The 20,619-nt window shown below is 45.0% G+C and overlaps 2 protein-coding genes across 5 annotated transcripts; one reads left to right on the top strand and one right to left on the bottom strand.

Moving 5' to 3' along the window:
• Positions 1-8,510: 8,510 nt before the first annotated feature.
• On the top strand, positions 8,511-10,771 carry LOC125508441. Its single transcript, XM_048673154.1, has 4 exons — positions 8,511-9,259; positions 9,372-9,583; positions 9,671-9,938; positions 10,263-10,771. Exons 1-4 carry the CDS (start codon positions 9,005-9,007, stop codon positions 10,569-10,571), a joined length of 1,044 nt encoding a protein of 347 aa, XP_048529111.1. The 5' UTR covers positions 8,511-9,004; the 3' UTR covers positions 10,572-10,771.
• LOC125508440 (pentatricopeptide repeat-containing protein At1g22960, mitochondrial-like) lies at positions 9,735-17,675 on the bottom strand. 4 transcript variants are annotated; one of them, XR_007283471.1, is made up of 3 exons: positions 15,353-17,675; positions 15,183-15,254; positions 9,735-9,870 (listed from the first exon to the last, which is right to left on the bottom strand). XR_007283471.1 is itself a non-coding variant. In XM_048673153.1 (2 exons), the coding sequence occupies exon 1, from the start codon at positions 17,532-17,534 to the stop codon at positions 15,402-15,404; it is 2,133 nt and encodes a 710-aa protein (XP_048529110.1). In that variant the 5' UTR covers positions 17,535-17,674; the 3' UTR covers positions 14,816-15,254; positions 15,353-15,401. The 4 variants fall into 4 exon arrangements, 1 of the variants encoding a protein (XP_048529110.1); XR_007283472.1 differs by lacking the exon at positions 9,735-9,870 and adding an exon at positions 10,915-14,629; XR_007283470.1 differs by lacking the exon at positions 9,735-9,870 and adding an exon at positions 14,816-14,870 and having other exon boundaries at positions 14,971-15,254; positions 15,353-17,674.
• Between the last annotated feature and the right edge of the window lie 2,944 nt (positions 17,676-20,619).

Raw genomic sequence — 20,619 nt, 5'->3', positions numbered from 1 at the left:
TGGAAATTAAAACTAGCTAAAAGCTACAACTATTTTTTTTGTTTTTCTTAAGGTTTATTAAACACACAAGAAGAAAGCTTAAAAAGGAAATAAACTAGCATGGATATTACAATGAAAAAGTATGAGCACTGACATCTAGCAATGAGTGTGTGAACATGAATATAATGTCGGTGGGAAATACGTACTCCCCCAAGCTTAGGCTTTTGGCATAAGTTGGTCTATGGCCACGGTTGGCCTGGCGATATCCATAGTAATAGTTGGGGTCATACTGAGATGCAGCGGCTATCGCCTCCTGAGCTGCAGCGTGGCGACGAGCGGCCTCCGCCCTCCTCTCGTACTCATCTGCCTCCTCTCTGGTAATAATATATCTTCATTTTGCCTGGTAATCAAAGAAGGCAGGAGCTGGGAGAGTAATACGGACAGCACGGCGTCTGTCAAAGATTAAGCGATACTGGAGAGGTGATTCATTCCTCTCGACAAACTAGTGGTGAACCATAGCCTCATAATCCAAATAAGCAGGAGGCAACTCAATATCATCTTCACGTATGGCTAGACCAAGAAAATTAGCTATGCGGGTTGCATAAATTCCACCAAAGAAATCTCCATTAAATCTATTAAGATGCAACCTACGTGCAACAATGGCTCCCAAATTATAAGATTTATCTCCTAACACAGCACTCCTAAGAATACTGAGGTCAGGGACACACATGTGACATGCCTCATCTTTATCATTAATGCATCTACCTATGAAGAGAGCAAAATAATGTATGGCAGGAAAGTGAATGCTCCCTATGGTAGCTTGTGTTATATCTCTAGATTCCCCCATAGTTATACTAGCAAGAAAATCTCTAAATTCAGATTTGCGAGGTTCCCTGACACTACCCCATTGTGGAAGCTTACAAGCAGTGGTAAAATCCTCTAAGTCCATAGTGTAAGAATTTTCATAAAGATCAAACAGGACAGTTGGAGAATTACGTGAAGACGAAAATTCAAAACCTCCTGACAAAGGAACTAGTGAGATAGTGATACTGGCGACATTTTTCTTCCTCGAAGCTCACAAGATCAGCATTGCGCAAATATGCATTGAATTCTTCCTTAATTCCCGCTCGATCCATAAAGTTTTCCGAAGGCCGTTCACAAGGACGCACTGGAGCGTCTCTTGGTGGCCCATCATCAGCATCACGCATTGCAAGCCTGGGCTCTTGTTTCCTTGAAGAGCCACCTTGGTACATTTTCCTAAACATATTTCTTCCTCTGAAAAATTTCTGAAATTTTTAGTAACTTCAAATAAAAGTGAACCAAACTCAATAAAATTGATAGCAACTACTCCTACAAGTGCCTAGAGCCTATATCATGCATCAAAACTACTTTTGACCATATAAATTTGACATGCAAGCTCAAGAACAGGGTCACCTAAGCAGCAAAAATTTGCAATGAATAAAGCACTAGAACAAAAACTAATTGGACCAATGGAGGAGTCACATACCAAGGAACAATCTCCCCAAGCAGTTTTGTGAGAGGTGCTTTGAGTAAGGAGATCGAAATGGCAGCAAAATGAGTTAGAACTCGTGCTTGAGCTGGATATTCGTGTTTGTGGGAGGAAGAAGAAGTGTGTGGGTGTAGGAATAAGTGGAGGAGGGCCACCATGGGCCCACGAGGCAGGGGGTGCGCCTAGGGGGGTAGGGCGCGCCCTCCACCCTCGTGGCCAGGTGGATGCCCCCTGCTGTGTTCTCGGTGCCAAATTTTCTCAAATATTCCAGAAAAAATCATATTTAAATTTCAAGGCATTTGGAGAACTTTTATTTTCGGGGTATTTTTATATTGAACGGATAATTCAGATAAAGACAGAAAAATACTATTTTTATTTTATTTAATATAAATAACAGAAAGTAAAAGGAGGGTACAGAAGGTTGTGCCTTCTAGTTTCATCCATCTCATGCTCATCAAAAGGAATCCACTAACAAGGTTGATCAGGTCTTGTTAACAAACTCATTTCGAATAACATGGAACGGGAGAAATTTCGAATAACACCATGTTACCTCAACGGGGATATGCACATCCCCAATAACAAGAATATCATATTTCTTTTTGACAGTAGGTAGAGGAAATTCAAAACCTCCAATAATAATTGATGGAATTTTTCCAATAGAGTTGATACTATGGACTTGAGGTTGTTTCCTCGGAAAGTGTACCGTATGCTCATTACCATTAACATGCAAAGTGACATTGCCTTTAGTGCAATCAATAATAGCCCCTACAGTATTCAAAAAGGGTCTTCCAAGAATAATAGGCATACTATCATCCTCGGGAATATCAAGAATAACAAAGTCCGTTAAAATAGTAACGTTTGCAACTACAACAGGCACATCCTCACAAATACCGACAGGTATAGCAGTTGATTTATCTGCCATTTGCAAAGATATTTCAGTAGGTGTCAACTTATTCAAATCAAGTCTACGATATAAAGAGAGAGGCATAACACTAACACCGGCTCCAAGATCACATAAAGCAGTTTTAACATAGTTTCTTTTAATGCAGCATTGTATAGTGGGTACTCCTAGATCTCCAAGTTTCTTTGGTATTCCACCTTTAAAAGTATAATTACCAAGCATGGTGGAAATTTCAGCTTCCGGTATCTTTCTTTTATTTGTAACAATATGTTTCATATACTTAGCATAAGGATTCATTTTGAGCATATCAGTTAATCGCATACAAAAAAAGATAGGTCTAATCATTTCAGCAAATCGCTCAAAATCCTCATCATCCTTTTTCTTTGATGGTTTGGGAGAAAAAGGCATGGGTTTCTGAACCCAAGGCTCTCTTTCCTTTCCGTGTTTCCTAGCAACAAAGTATTTCTTATCATAACGTTGATTCTTTGATTGTGGGTTATCAAGATCAACAGCAGGTTCAATTTCTATATCATTATCATTACTAGGTTGAGCATCATCATGAACATTATTATTAGCATTATCACTAGTTTCAGGTTTATTACCAGATTGTGTTTCAGCATCAGAAATAGAAATATCATTTGGATTCTCAGGTGTTTCAGCAATAGGCTCACTAGAAGCATGCAAAGTCCTGTCATTTTTCTTTTTCTTCCTTTTAGAAGGACTAGGTGCATCTATATCATTTCTCTGAGAATCTTGCTCAATTCTCTTAGGATGGCCTTCAGGATACAAAGGTTCCTGAGTCATTCTACCACCTCTAGTCATAACTCTAACAGCATTATCATTATTCTTACTATTCAATTCATTGAGCAAATCATTTTGAGCCTTAAGTACTTGTTCTACTTGAGTGGTAACCATAGAAGCATGTTTACTAATACGTTTAAGTTCACCTTTGACATTAGCCATATAATCACCCAAGTGTTTAAGCATATTTGAATTGTATTTCAATTGTCTACCACAATAAGCATTAAAATCTTCTTGCTTAGCCATAAATTTAGTAAATGGGCTAGCAAACTTAGTAAATGGGATTTCAGCTTTATCATATCTATAGAGAGAATTTACCTTTACTACCTGTGTCGGGTTATCAAGACCATGTATTTCTTTAATAGGTAATGTATTAAGATCATGTGTTTCTTCAACAGGCGGTAAATTAAGACCGTGTATTTCTTCAATAGGAGGTAAATTCTTAACATCTTCAGCTTTAATACCTTTTTCTTTCATAGATTTCTTTGCCTCTTGCATATCTTTGGGACTGAGAAATAGAATACCTCTTTTCTTAGGAGTTGGTTTAGGAATAGGCTCAGGAGTTGGCTCAGGAAGTGTCCAATTATTTTCATTTGTCAACATATTATTCAATAGAATTTCAGCTTCATCCGGTGTTCTTTCCCTGAAAACAGAACCAGCACAACTATCCAGGTAATCTCTAGAAGCATCGGTTAGTCCATTATAAAAGATATCAAGTATTTCATTTTTCTTAAGAGGATGATCAGGCAAAGCATTAAGTAATTGGAGAAGCCTCCACCAAGCTTGTGGGAGACTCTCTTCTTCAATTTGCACAAAATTATATATATATCCCTTAAAGCAGCTTGTTTCTTATGAGCAGGGAAATATTTAGCAGAGAAGTAATAAATCATATCCTGGGGACTACGCACACAACCAGGATCAAGAGAATTAAACCATATCTTAGCATCACCCTTTAATGAGAATGGAAATATTTTAAGGATATAAAAGTAACGAGTTCTCTCATCATTAGTGAACAGGGTGGCTATATCATTTAATTTAGTAAGATGTGCCACAACAGTTTCAGATTCATAGCCATGAAAAGGATCAGATTCAACCAAAGTAATTATATCAGGATCAACAGAGAATTCATAATCCTTATCAGTTACACAGATAGGTGAAGTAGCAAAAGCAGGGTCAGGTTTCATTCTAGCATTAAGAGACTGTTGCTTCCATTTAGCTAATAACCCCTTGAGCTTGTATCTATCTTTGCAAGCTAAAATAGCTAGAGCAGCTTCTTTTTCAAAAACATAACCCTCAGGAATAACAGGTGATTCATATTCATTAGAGGGAGAGTCTTCATCATCACTTTCATCAATATTATCATATTCAATATTTTCATTCTCTCTAACCCTAGCAAGTTGTTCATCAAGAAATTCACCAAGTGGCACAGTAGTATCAATCATAGAAGTAGTTTCATCATAAGTATCATGCATAGCAGAAGTGGCATCATCAATAACATGCGACATATCAGAACGAATAGCAGAAGCAGGTTTAGGTGTCGCAATCTTACTCAAAACAGAAGGTGAATCAAGTGCAGAGCTAGATGGCAGTTCCTTACCTCCCCTCGTAGTTGAGGGATAAATCTTGGTTTTTGAATCTCTCAAGTTCTTCATAACGATAAACAAATATAAATCCCAAGTGACTCAAAGAATAGAGCTATGCTCCCCGACAACGGCGCCAGAAAATAGTCTTGATAACCCACAAGTATAGGGGATCACAACAGTTTTCGAGGGTAGAGTATTCAACCCAAATTTATTGATTCGACACAAGGGGAGCCAAATAATATTCTCAAGTATTAGCAACTGAGTTGTCAATTCAACCACACCTGGAAACTTAATATCTGCAGCAAAATGTTTAGTAGCAAATTAATATGATAGTAGTGGTAACGATAGCAAAGGGTAATGGTAGCAAAATTAATGTTTTTGGTATTTTGTAGTGATTATAGCAATAGCAACGAAAAAGTAAATAAGCGAAGACCAATATATGGAAAGCTCATAGGCAATGGATCGGTGATAAAGAATTATGTCGGATGCGGTTCATCATGTAACAGTCATAACCTAGGGTGACACAGAACTAGCTCCAATTCATCAATGTAATGTAGGCATGTATTCCGAATATAGTCATACGTGGTTATGGAAAAAAACTTGCATGACATCTTTTGTCCTACCCTCCCGTGGCAGCGGGGTCCTAGCGGAAACTAAGGGATATTAAGGCCTCCTTTTAATAGAGTACCGGACCAAAGCATTAACACATAGTGAATACATGAACTCCTCAAACTACGGTCATCACGGGTAAGTATCCCGATTATTGTCACTTCGGGGTTACCGGATCATAACACATAATAGGTGACTATAAACTTGCAAGATAGGATCAAAAACTCTCATATATTGATGAAAACATAATAGGTTTAGATCTGAAATCATGGCACTCGGGCCCTAGTGACAAGCATTAAGCATAGCAAAGTCATAGCAACATCAATCTCAGAACATAGTGGATACTAGGGATCAAACCCTAACAAAACTAACTCGATTACATGATAAATCTCATCCAACCCATCACCGTCCAGCAAGCCTACGATGGAATTACTCACACACGGCGGTGAGCATCATGAAATTGGTGATGGAGGAAGGTTGATGATGACGATGGCGACAGATTCCCCTCTCCGGAGCCTCGAACGGACTCCAGATCAGCCCTCCCAAGAGGTTTTAGGGCTTGGCGGCGGCTCCGTATCGTAAAACGCAATGAATCCTTCTCTCTGATTTTTTCTCCCCGAAAGCAAATATATAGAGTTGGAGTCGAGGTCGGATGAGCTCCATGGGGCCCACGAGGTAGGGGGGCGCGCCCCCCGCCCTCGTGGCTAGGGTGTGGGCCCCCTGGTCTTCATCTTTTGCAAGGATTTTTTATTATTTCCGAAAAGATGTTCCGTGAAGTTTCAGGTCATCCGAGAACTTCTGTTTCTGCACATAAATAACACCATGGCAATTCTGCTAAAAACAGCGTCAGTCCGGGTTAGTTCCATTCAAATCATGCAAGTTAGAGTCCAAAACAAGGGCAAAAGTGTTTGGAAAAGTAGATACGACGGAGACGTATCATCCACCAAAGCCACCAAGCGCTCGCCGTGAAGCATCACCGGCAATAGCATGGTCCGCTCGTCACAGATGCCCGCGAGCGCGTGGAGAGAGACCACGAGGGCCGTCGCCGAGGGGGGGGGCGGGTGCGGTCTCAGCAGCCGCTGGGGGCGGCAGCGCGTCGGCCCCGTCGGGCGAGACGTCCTCCTCGATGTAGTCGACCGTCTCCAAGTAGAAGAGGCGCGGGCAGACATGGCTCGGCGTATAGGGCTCATCGCAATTAAAGTAGAGGCCCCGGCGCCGCCGCTCCATCTGCTCCGCCGGAGAGAGACGACGGAAGGGTCATGTTGTGGCTGGTGTAGTGGTCACGGAAGCGGCCGGAGGTGGCCGGCCTGGCGCCGGGGGTGGGCGGGTGGCCTGCCGGCCTCCTCGAGCCGGGGCGGCCGGTAGCATGGCCTGGGCGCGAGCCTCGAAGGCGCGGGCGTAATACATGGCCGTCTGGAGATCATGAGGGCCGCAAAGCTCCACGTCCACGCGGATGTGATCCGGAAGGCCACCGACAAAGAGGTCGGCCCGCTGTTGCGCCGTCACGCCTGACGCATAGCATGCCAGGGCCTGGAAACGGTCGGCGAAGTCCTGCACCGTGGAGGTGAAGGGAAGGCGGCCGAGCTCCGCCAGTCGGCTCCCGCGCACCGGAGGCCCAAAGCGAAGGAGGCAAAGCTCATGGAAGCACTCCCACGGGGGCATGGCGCCCTCGTCCTGCTCGAGGGCGTAATACCAGGTCTGTGCCGCGCCACGGAGATGGTACGAGGCGAGCCAGGTCCGCTCCGATGCGAGGGTGCGCTGCCCGCGAAAGAACTGATCGCACCGGTTGAGCCAGTTGAGGGGGTCCTCCGTGCCGTCATAGGTGGCGAAGTCGATCTTGGCGAACCACGGCGGTGTCTGGGTCGGAGCGCCGTGTCAAGATGGCTCGGAGGTGCGGAGCAGCAAGGCGGGTGGCGCCTGGTCGGAGTACTCCGGGTAGGGACCTGCGGAGCCGGATGGCCCGACGAACTGCGGAAACGGGGTCGGCTGCTCCGGAGCCGTGGTGTAGACCGGCGAAGGCGAAGACCCAGCCGCCCAAGCTGGTAGTGGCGACTGGGATGGCGGAAACCGGACTTGATGTATTGGAAGGCCGGCCGGCGAGGGTGCCCCCGAGCTGGGCAGGGGCGGCGCCGGTGGGTGCAGCGGCAACGGCGGGGGCTGGACAGGGCCGGCGGGTGCCGGGGACGGTGGCGGCTGCAGGTGGCCCGCTGGGGTTCCCTGCCTGGAACGGCAATGGCAGGGGCCCATCGCCTGCGGGTGCGCCCGGGAACGGCCACGGCGCTGGGTGGCCGTAGGTGGCGATCGGTGCATCCGGCGAGGGCCCGTACGCTCCTGCCATGTACTGGTGGTACTGGTTCATGTGGAGACCTTGGACGACCGTCACGAGATGCTGCAGCGTGCTGGTCATCTGTTCCGACGTGAAGACAGCGGCTGGTGGCGGCGCGGAGGTGACTAGGGTTGGCGGCGTGGGAGGCCCGTTATAGTGACCTGGTTCGACAGCATGGGGGCCCCGGCGAAGGTCATCGGGGTGGTGGCCGGCGGAGCGATGGTCATCAGGGTTGTGGTGCCGCCGGGCAACATGGGTGTGGATGATGATGACGACATGATCGCAACCGAGTCTCTGGATACCAAATTGATAGAACCAGGGATTCTACCGAACCTGCTCCGGAGGTTGTAGGGAAGGATGGAGCGGGGCGAGGTGATGAGCAGGCGTGCCGGCGGCTGGGCGCCGTCGTGTTGGAGGAAGATGGCAGCGGCGGCTAGGGTTTCCGACTCCTCTAGCAGTCGGGCAATAGAGATAATAATATTATTATTGCTCGATCTCAAAAGTGTTTTACATCTACTCCCTCCGTTCGGAATTACTTGTCGCAGAAATGGATGTATCTAGACGTATTTTAGTTCTAGATACATTCATATCCGAGACAAGACAAGTAATTCCGAACGAAGGGAGTAGTATTTATAACCTCAATACGAGTAGCCTAAGAGCAAGTACAATAAAACTGAGTCAGCGGGCTATAAAGAATAAACTAGTATATTTATACTTAGTTGGAGAAAAGAGAAGATGAGAGAGAAGGTAAGCGGGCTCTTCATGAAGAGCCAGCTCTAGCACGTGCTCCTAGGCACTTTGTGAGAATGAATTATGAGCCACATAATAAAAAAGTAATACACTCTTTTGATCTACTATTGTACATGTTGACTATAAGATGGACTCTAGATGACATGGCACTGGCTTATAGCCAATAGCTCTGGCTATACTATTAACCATGCTCTAAGATAACTTATGGGCCAAGTCCCTAACTACTGCCCGGTGGGCCTCCTCTGGTTATAAGCTAAACCGGTCATAACATACTCCCTTCATAAACTAATATAAGAGCGTTTAGATCACTCTTTAATGATCTAAACGTTCTTATATTAGTTTACGGAGTATTTGTTTACAGTCAGCAACAAGCCAGAGTAGTGGAGGCAAACAAAGAAAGCGGCCAGGGCCAGGGGGTCCCGTCCGTGCAATGATGCGCCCACACTACCGGTGGAGTGGAGTAAAAGAGCAGCCCACATTGCAGCTTTGCCCCCGCCACGCATAAACCTCCACAGCTGACACCGAAAGCACTGGATCTGGGAAGAATGGCTCCAAGATTGCTCGTCGTTCTTCCAGTGGTGCTGCTTGGTTTGGCCTTCCAGGCCATTCTCCGGCCACCACATACAAAACGTTGCGGCTCGGTAGGTGGACCTCCGGTGACATCTCCCAGGATCAAGCTCAGGGATGGGAGGTACCTCGCATACCGGGAAGACGGTGTGCAGAGAGACAAGGCCAAGTACAAGATCATCACAGTGCATGCATTTGATAGCACCAAGGACTTCCCCTCACCTGTTTCCAAGGTACACGCAGAGAGCACAATTATAATCAGATTAAAATTTATACAAGTGAGACACGTTGGTTTATCTCTCAATATTTCCCCTAAAGATTGATTTCTGTTTTCGCCATTATCAGGAGCTCGTGGAAGAACTGGAAATTTACCTACTTGCATTTGATAGAGCAGGGTACGGGGAAAGTGACCCAAACCCCGGTCGGAGTGTCAAAAGTGAAGCCTTGGATGTAGAGGAGCTCGCCGACCAGCTGGAGCTTGGACAGAAGTTCCATGTCTTGGGTGTCTCCATGGGAGGATACACAGTTTGGGGTTGCCTCCAGTATATACCTCACAGGCAAAGAAAGAAACTCCAGCCATATGTATCTTCATGAAATATGAAACTCTTCAGAGTTGTAAAAGCTGCAATTTGCTATCGATGCAGGCTCGCAGGAGCCGCGCTAGTTGTACCAGTTATCAATTACTGGTGGCCTTCTTTCCCGCCAGAGGTGTCCAGGCAGGCTTTCAAGAAGCTCATTGTACCAGAGCAGAGGACCCTCTGGATCGCACACAATGCACCTTACTTTTTATACTTGTGGATGACCCAGAAATGGCTCCCTTCTTCTGCGGCAGCCATGCATCATCCTGAAATATTTAGCGACCATGATATGGAGGTGATTCAGAAAATGATGGCAATGCCGAGAACCATTGAGGTAAATCAAATCACAATTATGCCTCGGTTATAAATGTCACAAATACTTCAACCACGTGAAATTCTGCTTATGGAACACTTGAAATACAGATATACAAGTGCAACACTAGACTCCTTTCTGCGATGAACACTAAAATCCTAGGAGTTGCTGTTTCCTTGCTATGCCCACCGTAGAGAACAATAATAATATAATATAAATGTAAATTTTCAGGAAATATACACTAACAAAAGAATACATCAAACTTGGTATCAATCAGAGTTGTAAATCATAGACCACCCCTTGTTCAGATTTGTTGATGATGCTAATTTGGCCTTCCTTTTTTAGAATAAATCAAGGCAGCAAGGAATTTATGAATCAATCCATCGAGATTTACTTGTTGCTTTTGGGAATTGGGAGTTCGATCCAATGAATATTACAAATCCATTTCCTACAAATGAGGGTTCTGTACACATCTGGCAAGGATATGAAGATAGGTTGGTGCTGGTTGAGCTGCAGCGGTACCTTTCAAAGAAGCTTCCATGGATCCAGTATCATGAAGTCCAAGAAGGTGGACATATGTTCATGCTGGTGGGCGGATGGACCGATAAAATTATCAAGGCACTCTTGGTAGGAGAAGAGGCATCACCTATGTGACTAAAGATTCATCTTCGAGCTGCTGCTGGGCAGTGCAGATGCTACTAACTTTTACCCCCCAAGTTTTATCCCTTGGGACACCAAATTTGTCCAATTCAACAGATGATAGATCATACTTCACCTGCTCACTTCAAGCTATTGTTCTCCAGTACATTGAAATTACAATATGTGAAACCTTGTTGCTTGTTTTTTAGATAACATACTATGGATATTTTATGAATCACAAGTCATAAAAAATACTGAATATAATAAGAGTGCATGTAATGCTACCTCTTGCAGATAAAATTGATGGCAGAATTTTAAAAATCTGACAAAAGAATGGAACTCTGGAAATCTCGAGTTATGTTCTAGATAAAATCATGAAGAGCATGACAATTTTCCTTTTCTTAGAGAACATACCATATGAGAAAATCATGAAGGCACATCAGGATTTATTAATTGCATAGATGGATTCCAGTTTTCATTGCAACCAACGAACATGTGATTTCATATCACTGTAGGGAACAAAACATGCAGCACCGAGTGTTCTAACATCATGATTAACATTCATCAGAAACACAACCTTACAATGATATTCATGGCCTTCACGACAAGGAAAAAACAAGTCATCCTGAGCAACAAAATCTGAACTCCTCTTATTAGTTATTCCCCCCCATAAATAAACGTTCTGATAAGTATAACCAAACAAGATACTACAAAAATTCATCATTAAGATATAGTAAGTCACTTCTTTCTTTGTTCACCATGTTAGCCAAATATCAGAGTAAATTATTTCAATATTTGTCTGCCTAAAGTATCTGGATGCAAATACTTCATTTACTGCAAACATTTCATTTGCTAAAGGATAAAATCATGTTTCGAGTCATGTATTAAAAAAGCAGCCCGCTTGCTCGTAATGCTTATGCAACAATAAGCATGCATGTTATTCAGCTTTCAAGTCAATGAGAAATTCTAAACAAACAGGAGAATAAACAAAAATAATTTTAATAAACCAATGAATGCTTTTTTTTAAACAACACCTATAAAAAGTACTCCCTCTGTAAACTAATATAAGAGCGTTTAGATCACTAAAGTAGTGATCTGAACGCTCTTATATTAGTTTACAGAGGGGGTAGTTGCATGGTAAAAGATTACCAGTATTTGAAACCTCATGGAAATTTCTTCTGTCTAAAGCAGAGGCAAAGAAACACTGGAGTGCACATAGATGACGACACAAATTCTGAACATAAACTATTAAAGGGTTTCTGCCTGCAAAATTAAATTACTAACTCAATTCCCAACTTTTGGGATAAATTTGGCATTAGTGATTCACCCTGGAAAATTAGTCCATAGTATTTCCATGTGCACACCCAAAATTTTATTTCTGCCATGCACTAGGCTACAAGACTCATGTGCCATATGAAATACCGAACTCAATCAAGTAGCCTGCAATCGTACTACATACATATATCGAAAGCCAACATAATAAAGACATAATCCCAATAAAGAAGTTAACTGAATTTTGATAAATCAAATGACGGAAACCAAATTCACAATAGCATAAACAGCATTCATGTACTCAATACTTGTTTTCTTTAGGGAACACAAAATAGACATACACAGTGTTCCAAACAAATGTTTTAATGAAGGCTTAGAGATGCAATTCAACAAGAGAGTAAATAAATCAAAGGGCCTGCCACATGCAGCGGCCTGCATACTATGGGACCTGCTTGTGGAATGCTTGTTTGCTAGCCGAAGCTGGCATGAGGTCATATCCTAGGTATGATCTTCGATGGTGCAAACAAGACTTGGGAGACAATAAACAAGATAAAATCTGAGGGCAGGAACTGTGTTTCTGCGGGTGTGGTAGCATTATTCTTCATCTTTACAGAGGTTAATCCACCTTGTACTGCAGCAGCGTGCGTGTGTTGTGGCCTAGTCCAAGGAATATATATAAACTCTCTTCTTCCATCAATGCATCGAGACACATAACTTTTGTGTTTCCTTGAGAAACAAAATATCAAGCAGGGAAGATTACGACAACCTGAGTGGATTAGAAACTTGAGTGAACTATGTGCAGTATGCACTACTAGTGAATTAGTGTGGCATGAGTGAAGATATATGAGGTACCAAATGTTCATATGAATGTTAAAGGCTCCATGATTCTGAATTCCGCCATGTCACTTGCATACACTGCCACGTTGTTTTTATTAGGTGAACCACTAAGCAGAGGAACATTGCAAAACTTTAAGGATAAAACTCAGAAAAGAACTTTAGATTTTTTTTCATACACAAAGTTAGTTGTTTGCTATCGTGTATCAAATATAAGCAATGTTAGAGTGTAGCGTATAGGCCTATGCGTTCTACTACCCTAGTTTGCCCATGAGGCACACTCGCAATGTACTACCTTCTCCTGTTTAACAACGGACCACGAACAAGTGGGCATTTTGCCCATAACTCTTCTCCCGTTTTGCTATCGTATATCAAATATAAGCAAATGTGAGTGTCATGTATAGTCCCATGAGTTCTACTGCCCTAGTTTGCCCATGATGCACACTCGTAAATGTACTACTCTTCTCCTGTTTAACAACGAACAAGTGGGCATTTTGCCCATAACTATTCTCTCGCAAATATATATATCTCCTCTAACAACGAGCAAGTGGGCATTTTTCCCATAACTCTTCTCCCGTTTGCTTTAATAAAAGATTTATTATTTGTTCAAGACGATGTAAACACAATTCAAAAATTATAATGTAGCCAAGATCAAGTACAAACTGAAAATACTCCCTCCAGTTGGGTTTACAAGTCGGACACGGGTTTTTAGGTCTTCGATTTGACTAATAAAACATGTATAATATACCACACAAATTATATGGTCAGAAATTACATTTGACAACTAACTAATCTAAAGATATATTTTTTATAGAATATAATACATGTTTTCATAGTCAAATTGATGACCTAAAAACCCATGCCCGGCTTATAAACCCACCGGTGGGAGTAGTTGGCCTAAGGGAAAGCATCTGCTCATATGGTATGTACTGGTTAATATCGACATATGCAACCATGACATAATTACTGCCCTTCCAAAATGACTATGCAGTAATTCATCAAACCATAACATATCGGACAAGGTGCCTAAACTTCACAAATGGAAAGGTACTGGACATTAAAATTCAAACATGCATAGGTTGGATAATATCTTTGTGTATCAAGCATGAATTTGGTCCCGTCAGAATAACCATAGGAAACTACCGCAGATCATTTTTTCAGAATTACTTCGGAAGAAACAGAACAGGAGGAAAATAAATCAGATGGTCCAGATATCAGAATTCACTGGATCAGCTTACTAACCAACATAGATGACCCCAGGCTTATGCACACGATTATCATCCTAATCTCATGGAACGTTTCTAGGAGTAGAAGTTGGATGGAATTTGACCATTCGAAGAGTCGCCGAAAGACATACTGTAGGTGAATTAAACAGGTTTGCACTGCAAATCTAATCTCTCTTTTTTTAGAGAACATGCAGTAGGCCTGCATGACATTATATTAGGATAGGAAACAACACTTACAACTTTGCCCCAAACCGAGCAACAAACTGCCGAATTTGGATTGAATCAAGCCACAGGAAGAAAGGGTAAAAGAAAGAGGAAAAAAAAACAGACCATACGGAAGCATGGCTAGCTAGGGAAGGCTAAATAATTTCTGCTAAACCACCACGAACAAGCAGCCTTTCTCATCTCGCTATAGCCAGCCTCACACCACCTAGCGCATTATAGTCTTTGACTGTCCTCACTAGCTGCTTAACAGGTTAGGATTTTTCACTGGAAACTATATCAAAAAAAAATCCAAATTGTCCAGGCTATCAACAGGACAAAGGCGTTGAATCCCCTCATGTTTCTCAATCCACCAAGGACCGAATTCACACCCTAGCGTTGGAGTGCAGGCTAGTAGACCTCTCCAGGGCAGCAATTCCTCCAAAACCGGTCAAAAGGTGATCAGTGGTTTCACGGTGTAATGAGAAGAATGCAGTTGCCGTAGGTCAGCAGTCCCCTCCTGCCAAGCCGCTCCACAATCTAGCAGCAGTATAGAAAAGCTATGCAATGACTTTAGAGCACAAATAAATGAAACAAAAAATGCTAAGGTGGTTCGCTCAATTAAAGGGCCGTTGCACTGCAGTTCAATCTCATAAATAGAAGTGTTTTGGCTGATACCGGTTGAGAGTTGAGACAAAAATTCCCCTCCACCCACCATACTAATCATTGAGAAGAAGAGAATCCATTAAATGATCCAAAGAATGGGAACAGTGTTACATATCTGACAAGTCAATGTGTGTGTCAGATGACTATGGCAAAATTGACCGTGAATCTGTGGTACAAGGATTATTCGTTTTACAAAATTCTTGGTAGTATCTTACCAAGAGAAAGCCTATATGTTATTGTTGAAGCTCGGCCCAAAAGGTCCATGGCCATTCACTTTTGAGATAGTAGATACTGGGGAGGCATGGTCAAAAGATTTCCATTATGCCTTATCGAAAGAAAAGAAAAAACAATGGGGGTTGTTTCTCCATGACCATGAGCATATGACCAGGGGGAAATTGTGAGGAAGTTCACACAGCAAGAGAAGGACCTGTTTGTGTTATCTGTCTGGAAATCACATAGCTCCTTTATCCAGAGTGTCACCCCAAATTCCGTCTGTCATCTGCTGATTGAAAGCAAAATCAAAATATGCTGGAAGAAATTACCATCGTTAAAAAAAACTACTGATAAAGAGAATATGCATATAGGGATAATTCTTACAGAGTTTTCCACCAAGCAAGGCTAAGACGATCCTTTCTTGAAGACCGTCCTATGCACCCAAAACAACATTCTCCAAGTACTGAATTGTGTCGTGCATGTGATCTTCGCCAAATCCCTTAAACAAGGCATTATGTGTACAATGGTCTGGATGAATACCTTTCTGATGCATTTCACAGTACAGCCTTACAGCCTCCACCCAGTTACCTTTTTTACAGTTCCCGTCTATCAACAAAGTGTATGTGTATTTGTTTGGCACCAATCCTCTCTCCAGCATCTCATGAAAATATTGATAAGCCAATTCAGTTCTCCCTATCCGGCATAGTGCATTCATGAGCACATTATATGTTACTTCATTAGGTTCCACTCCTTCTTCCAGCATCTTCCGGAACCAGCCATATGCTGAATCAAGATCTCCCACCCTACAGTATGTGTGAATAAAAATGGTATAGGTCACAGCCGAGGGTGACAAACCACTTGCAACCATGCCACGAAAAATATTATTTGCTTTCCTTAGAAGCCCCCACTTACAATGTGCATGAATCAAGCAAGTGTATGTGACACAGTCAAGTTGTAACCCATCACTGACCATCTTCATCCACAACACATAGGCATCTTTCAGGCTACCAGCCTTGCACAGTCCATCAATAAGAATATTATATGTAACTGTATCGGAAGAAATTCCACTCGGCATCATCTCCTCCCTCAACTGAAAAGCATCGGAAATAGCACCTAGAGTCAGCTCTGCTGAAATCCTTGTGTTGTAAGCAAAGCAGTCTGGCTTTAAACCCTTACTCAGCATTTCATCAAAGAACACCCTTACCATAGCAATGTTCTTGACCTTACATGACCCATTCATAAGAATAGTATATGTACAAACATCGGGCAGGCAGCACTCTGCTCTCATCTCCTCCTTGAATCTCATAGCCCCCCCTAAATTACCTAATCTACAATAGCCATCTATAAGGATGTTATATGTCATAACTGTCGGTGCTAGCCCTGCACGTCTCAAATCACCAAGCAACCAAAGTGCCTGCTTCAAATTACATGCCTTACAATGTCCATTTATCAAGGAATTGTAAGTAATCAAATCTGGCTGCAACCCCATTGCCCTCATTTCCAGAAATTTCAACTCTGCCGCCTCCACGTTCCCTCTTTTAAATAACCCATGAATCAATGTATTGTATGTCACCACCGTTGGCACAATGCCATCATTCTGCATCTCCTGCTGCAAAGCATCAGCCTTTTCAACAAAACCCCTTGCTAACAACCCACTGATAAGTGGATTATATGTGAAGGCTGACGCTTGTTTGGACAACCGCATTCTGTCAACCAGTTGAGCCGCCTTGTCCAGCTCACCGTTCCTGGCCAGCCCACTGATCACCACATTATAGGTGACATCATTCGGCAAGCAGCCAGCAACTTGGGCCTCCATATCCTTGAGCAGCATGACAGCCTGATCGATCCTCCCTGCCTTACAAAAAGAATCCAGCAATGTATTGTATGTGACAATGGATGGCTCAACCCCAAGCTGAAGCATATCTGAATACACAGCACGCATGTCGTCCCACCTGGCCGCGTCGCACAGCACAGAGAGCACGCAGTTGCACACCTTGACGTAAGGGGCGACACCTTGACGCGCCATCTCTTGGAAGGCGGAAAGGCATTGTGTCGAACAGCTGGTGGGCGCAGGGTCCTGAGCTTGGCATTCGGGCACAAACTTGGTGGACATGCGTAAGAGGAAGTTGAGGAGGTGGTGGGAGGAGGGGGACAGGGGATACGTGAGGAGGAGAGAGATGAGGGGAAGGAGAAGGCCAGCCTGGATAGCGCGGAGGGAGACGGGATAAGCGGAGCGGTTGCGCCTGGCCTCAGCGAGCGGGACAAGGACGGCGGCGAATGCGGAGGCGGAGCGGGGGAAACCGTGAGAGGTGCCCTCCGCCCACCGGAACAGCTGGCGAGAGAGGCCAGGGAGGCCGCGGAGCGCGCCGTGGACGTCTCCCGTGGCGAGAACCTGGCGGAGCGGATCCGGCGGAGGGGGATCGGAAGTGAGTAGTGAGGCGAATGGGTTGTCGTCGTGATACGGGGAAGGAATAAGCGCCGGCGATGAGGAGGAGGGGCGGAGGCTGCAGATAGCAGCTACGGCGGCAGGAGCTTGGGATTTACAGGGACGGGTGGGGAATAGCATGGATTAATGTTCGAATCCTCCCCGGCGGCGCCTCGCCATGAATGGCTGCGGCGGCGGCGGCGGCGGCGGCGGCGGAAAGGAGGAGTTCGATGCGGTCTGAAAGATGGCAGCGTGGCCCTCTCTTTTGCATACGAGTTTAGGAGGCTACGGCCGTAATAATTTGATTCATATGGGCTCTTCCGAAAATGAGATGGCATTAGGGAAATTCCCTTTTGAGTACGGGTGCTTTATGCACCGGCTAAAAAATCGAACTAAAATTTCATGGGCTGATGTCTGAACCTGCGAATTTCACACGAAAATACTCTCTTCGTCCTATAATGTAAGACATTTTTTGACACTATATTTTCTACATATGTTCTGAAGAAAAATGTGCACTGTGGCTATATTTGACCCTCTCATTTTTATTTTTATTTTACCAATCAAAAGCTCACATTACTTCAAAGCGAGGGGTTACAGTGAATTTGCAAGCGGTCGGAGAGGAGGGAGGGTATAGTTTGTCCATAGTAGATCTCTTTGTATTGTATGTGTCTTCTTTGGCATAATGATGAGCAGTTTCATTAGCTTTTCTACATACAAACTATAGTTCACAGCTAGTAATCCCTATATTTTTAGCTTGTTTGGCGCAACGATGAGCAGCTTCATTCGCTTTCTACATACAAACTATAGTTCACAACTAGCAAACTCTATGTTCGCATGTTTTTCTTTCGCAATATATAAATGTATATATTGAGGATTTGAATTTTGGTGTTTACGCTTCCTCGCATAATATACTTACTAAAGAAATTATTGAAAGGATGCTTAGACTTTGAAAGAATTATTAGGTAGGAGGAAATATTTTTCAGCACAACTGGTTTGTTCAATGGGCGGTCTTTATAGGGATTTGTGCGTGGAAGACGGGGAGGTGCACTATCACCATCGGATTCATTAATATCCCTGAAGACCTTTAGCAAAATTCACATTAAAATTGATTTGAAAATGTCCTTACTCTTTTGCTAAGTGCACACACCACTTGACCTTTATGAAATAACCCACACAAGCTATCATTTCACTTAGAGCGTCTCCAAGGGCAAGTGCTAAAAAAGCTCCCCCACATGTCCGCGGACAGCACAGGGTTGAGCCTCGTAGCTCCTCACCTCCTATGGCATAGGCCATCTTGACAAGGAAAAACATACTAATTCATAGGACATAGAGTTCATTCAACAAATGACATACGACATAGAGGTCATACACACATAGGGCATAGCAGGATAGAGAATAACAAATCTACTGGCGTTTCCCAAAGTGCAAGTGAATGTTGAGGGCAATGTGGGGGTTGTCGGAGTCCTCGTCTCCCTCCTCATACAGTCCTGCGAGAGCTCAAGCGGCGGTCTTGTTTGTTGGTGGGGAGGGCTAAGACCCTCCCGGAGTGCCTTCACGTTCTTCCGATGGCGCAACGGGCAGCAGATTCCTACATGGTCAAGACAAATGCAGAATGTCATGGAGCACCTCTTCCTCGGAGGACGACTATGCGATCACTGCGGAGGAGGATGCGTCACACGAGCTGGATCAACTAGCGTTGGGGCGATGGGGACATCGCCCGGCTACTCGAGCCGCTTTGGGGTGGCGGGTGATGGGGCCAAGTGATGCGGAGCATCCTACGGTCATCCCCATGGACCTACCTTCGTCTCCCGCGACACCACATGGACTAATCACTAGAGCTCGATCAAAGGGCTATCAAAACAAAGGTGAACTCGCTCCTCTCCGAACTAACACATTCCACATGTGAGACATGACTACTACCTCAAGCGGAGACCCTATGTGTGATCAGGTACTTGGAGGGAAGCCACGGAGCAACCGCACCCAATGGACAAGATGGCGAGGACACCGAGCGTGAAGACCAAGAGGAAGAGCTGCCAGGAAGCTTCAGCCACCGGACGATCGGACAACGCCGGACGTGCGACGCCTGGATACTCAGCCAGCCAGAAGGGCCAACCGACGGAAGCTACAGCGGCCGGACGACTGACAAGTAACGAACGTCCGACCATCTCCAGCGGCCGGACTTCCGATCATCTCCGGAAATTCGGTACCACCAGTCCAGAACAGAAACGACGGAAGTCCAAGATCCACCGGACGACCGGCATAACAGACGTCCGACCCCGACCAGAAATCCGACATCGCGCATCGAGAGCCAAAATGTCGGATGTCCGACCCCTACTGGACGACCGGGCCCCTGCGAGCCAATGGACGTCCGGTAACGTCCGGACGACCAACGCATGTCTGTGCACAATGTGTTGAGCCGAGGCCCATGTACCTATTCACCCCTAGACTATATATACTCCACCTCCTCCCTCTTTCTAGGGTTAGCATTGATTTAGCTCATTTTGCAGATAGAGCATTGTTCATCCACTTGTACCCCTACTCCATTGGAGACCAAGACCTCCTAGGAGAAGATCCCCCAAGGGAAGACCACCATTCAGTGCAGAGGGGTTCAGGCCCTCCCTCCCTTCCCTCACATCGCCCCTCTCGGGCGCCTCGAGGGTGACAACCCTAGCCATCGTCGCCTCCCCCTTTCTCTCCTCCCTCCTCGTCGTCGCCAGAGGCATCCGCCGGGCATGCCCGGGGCATCGCCAAGGAAGGTGGCGGGGGGGCCTCTACAACTCCGTTTCGCTAGTGGGGGGTGGCGAAATCTGGGGCAGCGGCCTCGTTCAGTGAGGCGCCACCGTCTCCTCGGCTGTTGGTGGCGCGGGTGTGGTCCGGTGGGCTTGGCTGCGCGGGCAGCAAGCTCTCCGGCGGACGAGATCCGCGGCGTCGGCATTGGGGCTTTTGGCCTCTTGCGGCTCCAGATCTGGCCGCCCCTTCCCCCTTCTGCTGCCTTGCGTGCTCCACCCCTTCAGATCTGGACCGGGTCGACATGGTTCTCCAGTGCCTGGAGCTGGATGCGGTGTTGGTGGTGTGGAGCCTTGACCAGGAGAAATCCATGGCGGTGACGTCCATGGACGCCGCTCCCCTTCTTGGAGGCACCATTCAGGTCTTTTGCTCCACCCTCCCCTTCCCCTAGCCTCCCGGGTGAAAACTCAAACTTTGTTGGGCGGCGGCGGTGCTCTTG

Source organism: Triticum urartu, chromosome 5 (genome assembly GCF_003073215.2).
Source record: "Triticum urartu cultivar G1812 chromosome 5, Tu2.1, whole genome shotgun sequence".
Classification (NCBI taxonomy): Eukaryota; Viridiplantae; Streptophyta; class Magnoliopsida; order Poales; family Poaceae; genus Triticum; species Triticum urartu.
The sequence above is the reverse complement of the archived record's forward strand: the minus strand, read 5'-3'. Positions and strand labels throughout refer to the sequence as shown.